This window comes from Lepidochelys kempii, chromosome 1, assembly GCF_965140285.1.
Source record: "Lepidochelys kempii isolate rLepKem1 chromosome 1, rLepKem1.hap1, whole genome shotgun sequence".
Lineage (NCBI taxonomy): Eukaryota > Metazoa > Chordata > Testudines > Cheloniidae > Lepidochelys > Lepidochelys kempii.
The window spans coordinates 295,661,285-295,671,385 of record NC_136380.1 but is presented as its reverse complement, the minus strand read 5'-3'; the positions used below and the strand labels follow the sequence as shown (position 1 = coordinate 295,671,385).

General features: G+C 36.5%; 1 protein-coding gene across 3 annotated transcripts in view; it reads right to left on the bottom strand.

Annotated features, from left to right (window-relative positions):
* Window positions 1–1,097: 1,097 nt before the first annotated feature.
* The window catches only part of SLC38A2 (solute carrier family 38 member 2), a 20,782-nt gene continuing 11,778 nt past the window's right edge, over window positions 1,098–10,101 (bottom strand). For all 3 annotated transcript variants that reach the window (XM_073327988.2, XM_073327990.2, XM_073327991.2), the window contains exons 9-16: window positions 9,394–9,452; window positions 9,095–9,271; window positions 8,192–8,271; window positions 7,996–8,096; window positions 6,875–6,999; window positions 6,066–6,210; window positions 5,824–5,921; window positions 1,098–4,854 (exon numbers count right to left, since the gene is read on the bottom strand). In XM_073327988.2, coding sequence (XP_073184089.1) covers window positions 4,756–4,854; window positions 5,824–5,921; window positions 6,066–6,210; window positions 6,875–6,999; window positions 7,996–8,096; window positions 8,192–8,271; window positions 9,095–9,271; window positions 9,394–9,452 — 884 coding nt within the window. In that variant the 3' untranslated portion in view covers window positions 1,098–4,755. The remainder of the gene's footprint in view (window positions 4,855–5,823; window positions 5,922–6,065; window positions 6,211–6,874; window positions 7,000–7,995; window positions 8,097–8,191; window positions 8,272–9,094; window positions 9,272–9,393; window positions 9,453–10,101) is intronic.

Sequence of the window (10,101 nt, the reverse complement as noted above, 5' to 3'; positions counted from 1 at the left end):
CCTCAAAGTGACTCTCTTTGGAACCTGAGGTCGCCAATACCGTTGTTCTCTAAGGTGACTGGGATCTATTCAACGAGATGTTCTCTGGTGGGAGATGCAGAACTCCATTTACTTGGAGCCCTGTCAGTACCTTCATCCCGTGAAGATCCCAGTAAGCAGGATACAGAGATCAATGGGGCAATAAGTGCACTTGAAGGCTGGTGTACAGGGGTGTCCGCTGATCCCGGCTCTGAAACTGGTCTTTGTGCTTGCTCCATCATAAGAAGCCTGAATGTTACCTATTTTTTCTAGACCAGCTCTTGAAAGAAGTGCTGATCTTGGTTGGTGTGTGGGTGTCTCCCAAACCGTGGAATGCCTGTTGCTAACAGGGCGAGACTCCCAGCCAGAAAAGCAGCTCTTAAAGCTTGGGGATCCCAGCATAACCAGTGACAACTACCTTCACGGAAAAGCCCCTCAACGGAGAAAGGGTGTGGGGAGAAAAGATGGGGTAGTCAACAGACAAACCACCAAATAAAAAAAGGGGCATTGAACTAGTAAATTAAACAACTGACTAATTAGAAAGCTAAACTATACTAAGACTAAAATACAAAGCTAAGCTAGAGCTAGGCTGAAAGCGGGCATGCTAGATGTTCTGGCTCAAGCGGTAGGGTTGTTGAGAAGGAACTGAGGGTGGCTTGCCAGGGGAGATTTATCTATCTTTGGTACAGGGCACAAGAATATCTGGAGCATACGTATAGGCTGAATGGGCACTGCTTCTGAAAATCTCCAACTTGTTCCCTCCAACCCAACTACTAAATGAAATTTTGTAAATCAGATATTTTAAACATTATATCTGATGAATATAGTTGAATACCATGAGTATTTTTTGATAATCTCTGCCTCGGTTCTTATATCATGCCCAATCATAGTGGTGTCTGAGAGCCTGTTCATAAGTCAAATGTTGCATAATTCTATTAGATTATTGTGAACACGTCTGCAAAAAAATACAATATCAAATAGCTAAGGAATTAAATTCCCTATGTGTTGTACATTGCTATTAACTCAAAAGCAATTCCTTCACCTCTTCATCCCCAAAGAAAAAACACAATTGCTAAGGATTATTTATTTATTTATTTTTAATTCAGTTAAAACAAAACATACAATGTTTCATTGAAACTGTGTAACACTCTTTGCCAACAATTACAGCTGAATTGTTGACCTCTAACAATACAGTGGGTATATACAAAATATATACAAAGATGTACTGTAGAACACCTGTAACAGATAGATTAGACGGTAAAATAAGTTGTCAGTCACTGCATTTGGGAAATTATAACATCCATCTTAAACTGTATGAAAAAATCTGTACCTGATCTATACTTCTTTATGGACCCCAAAGACTCTTCTTTATTGCAGCATATACATTTGTAATAAATAAAACCTTTCATGTTCGTGTGGTCTTACATCTCGAGTGGTAACATACTATTTCAATTTGTGTAAGCATAACATTTTTCTGTAAAGAAACTTCCTTTGACTGTTGTTACACAGATGTACAACATGAACAACTCGTTGAAATGATGCAATAACCATTAGTGACAGAGGAATATATACATATACCCAGAAGTCCCAAACCTATATTATATACAATATATTTACATTATATACACATACAATTATGTACACAGACTATCATAAATATTGAAAAATAGGTTTTAGTTTTAATGGATTAATGTTCTATAAATAACATTACAGTTATGACTGAAATATCATGGAAGACAGCAACGTAAAAACAAGGTGACAATACAGTGGTTTAATACTGAAGCTGCTCTTTTCCATTGGTTTGTTGAATGACCTCTACACTGACAGGTTTGCAACAGATTCATATATTAGAAAACTACTTAGCAAAGTGGTACTCAAGTTTAACAGCTGAAGAGCTACTTAGTATCAAATGGAGCTTCAGAGAACAACTGACTCACAATGTAATGTCCAGACATTGATGCATAAATTTGCACGACTCAATAACGTATTGATACAACGTAATGAGGTGCTAACATGTAATATCTTCATCTTTTATCTCCCCCTGACAGTGATCGAAGGATCTCCCCCTCTCTTCTGGTTGCAGAGAGGGAAGAGGTTCATTTTTGTTCCCTTTGATGCTGGAAAGGGGATCTCTTCATCCTCTACACACTACAAACTCTTGGAGGGAGAGGACATTTTAAATTCTCCTTCAGATTTCTGTGTGTGCGGGGAGGAGGAAGAAGAGTTGTCATATCACTGAAACATTTGTTCAGTACTCCTCTCCATAGATCAGGAATAAATGAGCCTTTGATCTGAACTCCACTTCCTCTTCCTGAGTCCCAGTAAAAGAAGAAATGCTCAGTTCAAAGTTCTAATTGAAAGTTGAGTACCACTGGACTAATCAAACAAGCAAGATGAGAGAACTCTCACTTTTCATTATGTTTGCTACAGATGTGGTGATTGGTAGTTGTAGTCAGAAGTATGAATCAAAATATCTGTGATTTTTCATAGATTTTAAAAATGTGGAGAAAGACAGGCATCATCTGAATGCATCTGATGAAGTGAGCTGTAGCTCACGAAAGTTTATGCTCCAATAAATTTGTTAGTCTCTAAGGTGCCACAAGTACTCCTTTTCTATCTGCCAAATAGTGATTGTACCTAGAACTGATTCTGGCTTTTGAGACAAAATCTTCAGTGCTGTTTAATCAACTGATTACATGCCATTATTTCTTCCCTCTGACCCAACTACTAAACTGAATTTTGTAAATCAGATTTTTAAAACATTATGCAAGACAAATATGGTTGAACATAGTACCGTGACTCTTTCTTTTATTATCTTTATCCAGATTCTTATACTGCACCCACCCATAGTGATATCTCTGATAAGTCAAATGTGCTCTTATGCAGTTACCGTTTCTCTTCAACCTGGGATAGGAATAAATAGTAAACGTGCAGTAGAAACAAAACAGCTAATCACAACCATACAGCACTTGTTTTGGTAGCTTGCTAGTTAGGACTCAAACAAAATGTATCTATTTCTGAAGCAAACAAGTATAAGATGACTGTTCAGTCCATGAGGGTTTTTGTTTTGTTTAAACTACTATAAAGTATCAACTGCATGAGGAATCCCAGTTGCCTATGGGTATGTCTTCACTACCCGCCAGATTGGCAGGCAGCAATTGATCCAGCGGAAATCGATTTATTGTCTAGGCTAGACACAATAAATCAATCCCCAAGCGCTCTCCCGTCAACTCCTGTACTCCAGTGCCATGAAAGGCGCAGGCAGAGTCGACGGAGGAGCAGCAGCAGTTGACTCACTGCGGTGAAGACACCAAGGTAAGTCGATCTAAGTACGTCAACTTCAGCTACGTTATTCACACAGCCGAAGTTGCGTAACTTGGATCGATCCCCCTGCCAGTGCAGACCAGGGCTATATGAAGAGAACTTGTATCGAGCACCAAATACTGGGGCAGTTTGTGTATTAGGCTTTTAGCATAGACAAAATAGGAACAAAAAATAATCAAGTAATTCAAAATCCAACAGTGGATGAGAAATTGACAAATACTGAACAGTTTGTGAAAACTGTACAATTCATAAACTACAGCAGGACCTCTTTTTTTATGGTGCAGCAAGTTCAAGAAAGACTGGCCAAAAAAAACAAACCTAATTGACAATGGGCCATATGCTATCATTAAGCAGAACCCCCCATTAATCTCAAAAGAGAGTTTTGTATATCAATGGCATATGACACGACCCAGTGTGATTTGGTAGATAGCTGCAACTCAATCTGAATAAACAAACAACCACCCTGTTTTTCCCAATTGCACTATTGAGAACCTCAAGAGGAGAAATCCCAAGATCTTTATGAGCTCTTCACTGTATAAAAGTTTATTTTAAACATCACCCATTCTGATGACCTGTAACTGTTCTAAGCATTAAAACTTGAGTCAGATTGCCATTTTTTTAAAACTATGGTGTTTCTAGTTGATTAGGTACAATGACTTGGGATATCAATAATGACTTCTTTGATTAAATTTTGGAGTATCTGAGTGTCACTGAAAAAACTGTTTCTATTCAGTTACGGAGTTTTGACCTACTCAAATTGGTTGCAAGTCAGTATAATTTGTTTAAAAAAATATTTCTGATGGGCGAACAAACAAATGCTCCCCCTTCTAATTATGCCTCCATAGAAGGGCAAATTGTATTAAATTTAGAACACAGATTAAATGTTTGTACAGGTTCTATGTCACTGGGATACATTTTTGTATTTAAAAAATTGTTTTCTTAAAGTCAAAATCATGCTTTTGAGGTCCATAAGAATTTTTGGTACATAAAATAATAGTGTTTTTTCCCTCTCTCTCTCTCTCATTGGATAGATCAACACTTTGCTGTAAATTAAGAGTTATTTTTCACATCAAATGGTTCCATTAGGCACATTCAAGTAAAATAATAAAACACCCAAGTAACAATGACAAAAGCCAAACATGGCTTGATAAAATTCTACAGAGAGTTGTGTCCATTCTCTGGAATGGAATAAAATTGTCACTTCCCTCAGCCAGAGACTCAGGTGGTTTGATGTTAATATCCACTTCCATCATGCAGAATAGTTTCTTTTCAAGAGTTCACTTATTCTACAGTCAGAAGAACCAGCATCAAAGAATCTGCTTTTTAAAGGAAGCAAAATTGCAAACCTAGGTAATTTTCTCTCTCAGTAGATATTCAGTGAACACTGGAGTATTTGAGATTAAATCGTGCCAGTTAATGTCCGCCAGATGCATAATTATGGATCCAATCTAGAATAATCAAGGTCATACTTCCAATCATCACAAACATGCCACTCACTAGGAAGAGTATAGCCTGGAAAGAGAAAATATAAAATTTACTTCAGATATTTTATTTTCTTCTTCAGCTACAAATGTTTACCTGGCATAAACAGGTAAGTGCCTGTCCTGAGTTATTTAAGATTTAAATTAGTCAAACAATACTAAGGAATGACTAATAAAAAAGAACAAAGGTTACAGTAAGAGACAATGAGATAACCTTTGATTTTCACATGCTCTGGTTTCTTTTTAAAATGGATTAATAAACTTATTTTTAATATAGCAGGCTACGTCCTCAGCTGGTGTAAACTGGCATAGCTCTATCGATTTCAATGGAGCTATGCCCGGCTTCACAAGCTGGGAATCTGAATGTCTAAGATCAGAAGCAGCAACATCAAGCAAAAGGGCCCAAGTGATCGGGGGAGGTCAGCTCTGAAAGAGTAACTGAGAGAAGTAGGTTTTGAAGAAATATTTGAGAGAGGCCAGTGAGGCTGCATAATATTATACAGCAGTTTCAGTACTGAATAGGTATTTTGTTGAATACACTCCACTAAACATTTATCAGGCACTTTTCCTATATATTATTTGTTATGAAATAGACAAAATGTGCTCCATTTCTATTCACGCTACTTTAATGTCAGTAATAGTGCAATAGCTGTATGTAATTAAAATTATTTTATTTCCACCACTATTTAAATTTCCTCTAACAATTTGCTGTTTCAGGATGAAATCCTGGTTGTTGTCACCTCTGGAGTTGGCGGGGACAACAACTGGAGAGGTCTCGTGGGGAAATATGCAGAAATAACTTCCTAGTGGCTCTCTCTCCAGCTACAACTGCCTGTGAAACTACTGCTTTTTAAGAGTAATAGAAGCTACTAATTACTGCTAGTTCATCAATGAAGATCACAGAAGTTCTGAAATCCTTAGATTATAAAGAAATAAACTAAAACCCTTGCTCTGAGCCAGTGATGAAAGCATGTTAATGAAAATACTCTTCTATACATACCCCAATCTTCTGCACAGATTTCAGAGGTTCTTTCTTCACTAGTTTGATATAGAAAGCAGAAGGAAGTATAAAGATCAGCATGGCAGCAGCAGAAGCACCTATATTTAAAATAAACAAATAAAAAAGTTTTCTGAAATAAGTACAGTGTTTCATTAGACTTTTGAAAATATTGTTCTGATTTTGAAAAACAAAAAAAAACAAAACAAAACAACAAAACCCTGAACTAACATACAAAAACTTACCAATGAATCCAAATATATCTCGAATGGAAGGGACAAAGATTACGAGAACATTGGTAAATGCCAAAACAAAAACTGTAATTAAACTGTGACGTAACCAACTGAACTCCTTCTCTGCACAAAACAGCTGTGTAATTGAAGTACGAATCTGCAAAAAATAATGAAGACATTAGTATTAATCACAAAAGTCCTTAAAGAGACACTGTTGACTTAATGCAAAAACAACTGGGATTACTATAACAGTAAGACATTAGAAAAAAAGATTCTCTGTTTTGCACTTGACTTTATGCATTTGACAGTTCTTTATGAAAAGAGGTTTTCCAGTTCTTTATTTAGGTGTTTAAAACACCACAACAGGGGAGAGAGAAAAAAAAACCTAACTAACTAAAAACCACTGAAAACAAATTGATAAGGGGACAAAGGAACAGGTGTAGTATACAACACTACTTTTATCTCATTTTTTTAAAAATGACTAGCATACAGAAAAGTGACAGAGTAAAATATATATTAAAAAAAAAAAAAGATTAAAGGTTTTGACCCCTCAATGTAAAAATATTTTACTTTCTAAATTGATACTTATCTATTTCAATTATTCTGATTCAGTTAAATGAGTAAAAAGCACACATGCAGATTTGTTATAAAGAATATTTTTTTAAAGTTAAAAAAATTACTAGAAATTAGCAAACTGTATTTGCCTAATTAATTTAATATTACTACTAGTCCACAGCAAGAGATGAAGGAAAGGTAGCCAATTCCTGGCCAAGATGGATACACGGAATTAAAAAAAAAAATAAAAAATAAAAATTACTTACTGGGAAGATAACTACAGGTACAGTAAGGGTTACAGCCATAAGTACAGCCAGACGTACAATAAGAATAATAACATCAGCACCCAGGACTGCAGAGTAAGTGTGAAGCAATTCTGCTTCAACATTTCCTATAAAGAAAATGGCATTTTAATTGAACTCTAATAACACACTCTTCACAATACCGCAGCAGGACATAACAGAATGGTAATATCCCTGTGTACTTCTTAAGAAATAAAACAGAACAGTCCAGTTCCTCCACAAATTTACAGTGAATTAAAAACTCAGCTGATCTTGAGCATATTGTCCTGTGAGTTTGTGGAAGAGAAAGAGACCCAGGGCGTAGCCCCACTCATTTTACTGGCACATGTACTTCAGCTGGGCCAAATTCTGCTGTCTGCTACTCACGGACTTTGCATGAGAAAGGCTTTCACCTTCTGATTATTAGATTATGGCAACATCATAGCATATTCTTAGAGCCAAATTCTGTTCTCAGTTGTACAACTGTAGACTCCTTAAAGGCAATGAAACTACAGAGTAGAACATAGTCCTTTGGTTTTATAGATGAAAACCAATACAGGGACAGTAGTAGAAAAGGGAAAAATACAATAATGTGCAGTTATGAGAGGTTTGAGAAGAATATTACAGGGACTAGTGAGAAAAAACAAGCTCATTTCCCTTCTTAAGCATACTAAGGCTCAGAATCAAGTGAGCTATAGCTCACGAAAGCTGATGCTCAAACAAATTTGTTCGTCTCTAAGGTGCCACAAGTACTCCTTTTCATTTCTATAGTTGTCCTTACATAGCAACTTCAATGTTGGACTTAAATATACAAATATAAACAAATTTTATAAGATTTACTAGTAGTATCTCCATTTTACTGAGGGATAAACTTAGGCACAGACAAGTCAAGGATAATACAAAGTCTGTGTCAAACAGCACCAAAACAGTCTGGCTTCCAGTCCTGAACTTTAGCCATAAGACCACTGGTCCCCTTTGTGTGTGAATGTATAAAAATAATTAATTAGTAAATGCTAATTTGCTTTACATTTTATAAGCCACAAGATTTATTTTGAATTTCCGGAGACATGCTTCATTTAAAAGAAAATAGAAGAGGCAATAACTACCATAAAATGTCAGGTATCCAAAGAGAGCAGCCAATAGGTACATTAAAAACATGGCAAAAAATGAAACATTGGACACATTCATCATTCTTCTACGGCTTCGGCTATTAAAGAAACAAACAGAAATAAGTGTTAACAGTGACAATATATTGCTGGTTTCTTTTTGAATAGTAAAGTTATATACAATCTATACATTTACCCTTTCAGTTCTTCATAAATAGGAAGAATAGCAGGATGGCAGACAAAAGAGAATGTTAGGATTGGTACGGCATAGACAGTCTGAAAAACATAAAACTTGCTTTATAAATTTCTTGATAGATGTAGCAAATTTATCTTTGTTGCACAGAATTCATCAGTAGGTTTCTACTTTATATTTTTACTTTCCATTGGAAGTCTAATTTGTCTCAATTTTCTGTTATAAAAGTCAACTATTCTGGAAGGTTATTACAACTGTCTCTCTCTCTTTTTTGTTCTTAAGGGCCCAATACTGGGAATCCTCAAGCCCCACTTAAGCCCATGGTAGTTGAATGCATTCTACCTTGCTGGATTGAATCTTTATGGCCGGATCTTGAAAATCTTTACTCACATGAGTATTTCTTTCTCATGAGATTTTCCATCACTAGGGGTATTTGTATGAGTAAAGGTTTGCAGGATTGGGCCTTTAGGGGCTGACCCAAAGCCCACTGAAGTCAACGGAGACTTTTCAACCATTATAGTTACACAAGTGCAAAACCTATTTCCTGGTGAGGTTTGCACCAGTGCAACTTAATCTGGTAAATTATGTGTTTTTCTGAATACAGATGGGATTACTCACATGTTTAAAGTTAAACATGTGCTTAAGTACTTTGCCTTACCAGGAGAAGTACTGACTGCCTCCCAGGAGAGGCTGGAAACCCTCATCTCCTCTTGAACTCAATAAAAGTTAAGAAAGCCCCATTTTGCAGGAAGTGCACAGTGCCTTTCAGGATTGGGACATAATTAATGGCCCCCAAAATATTAGTTTTGGCAATTATGTAAGCAAAAATGACCATATTTCTATGTAATATTTGTTCTTCCTCTTTATTTTTAATAGTGAGAATGCCCTTTACATATGGTACCTTACCTGTGAGTTGAAGACAAAATATTTTGGCCTGCACATTTCATCACTAGTCATGTTTTGTGCTGTTCCATGCAAACGTGCAGCAGTTGCCAGGTGTGCCAATGTGCCATTCAGAGTTGAGTTCATCATGTCATACTCCAATACCAAAGGACAAAGGATTTGGGACTTCTTGCAAATTACCTAAAAATACCACATTGTTATTTTTAACTGATACAATATGATAAAGCGCTTCGAAATCATATGAAGTCTCACTTGCAATGCACTATTATAAGCATGTAAATCTACAGAGAAATTATACTTACAACAATAAGGAAGAAGACCATACACATTAAGGAAAGGCCACTTGTATACCCTAAATATCCTGTAAGCAAGAAAGAGAAACAACATTTTAATTACAGCCTTGCTTTTTAAAATTTTTCACTTATTTGTTATTCACAAAATTTAGTAATTTACAAGTGTCTCATCGCTTGTTTCCACTGCAGTGTTAGCTCAAGCTATAAACTCAAGTTTTGCCCCTCCTTCTACACCCAAAAATGTCTAGCTCAAATTACATGATGCTTTAAACTTGAGCTAGCTGGTCTATTAAGAGGAAACAGCTGTCACTGGAGTTAATGCAGTTGGGGGATGCAGCAGTTCATCAGCAACAGCTCAACAACTGCTAATCCAGTGACTCTGTGCTGCTAATCAAAACCACGCTGTTTCACAATGTGGTCACTCTTAGGCTATGCAGTCACAGTGCTGCAGCTGTTCCGCTATAGTGCTGTAGTGTAGACCAGTGGTTTGCAAACTTTTGTGCTGGTGACCCCTTTCACACAGTAAGCCTCTGAGTGTGACCCCCCCCTTATGAATTAAAAACATTTTTTAATATATTTAGCACCATTATAAATGCTAGAGGCAAAGCAAAGTTTGGGGTGGAGGCTAAAAGCTCACAACCCCCATGTAATAACCTTGCGACCCCCTTAGGGGTCAGGACCTCAGTTTGAGAACCCCTGGTGTAGACACTTCTTACA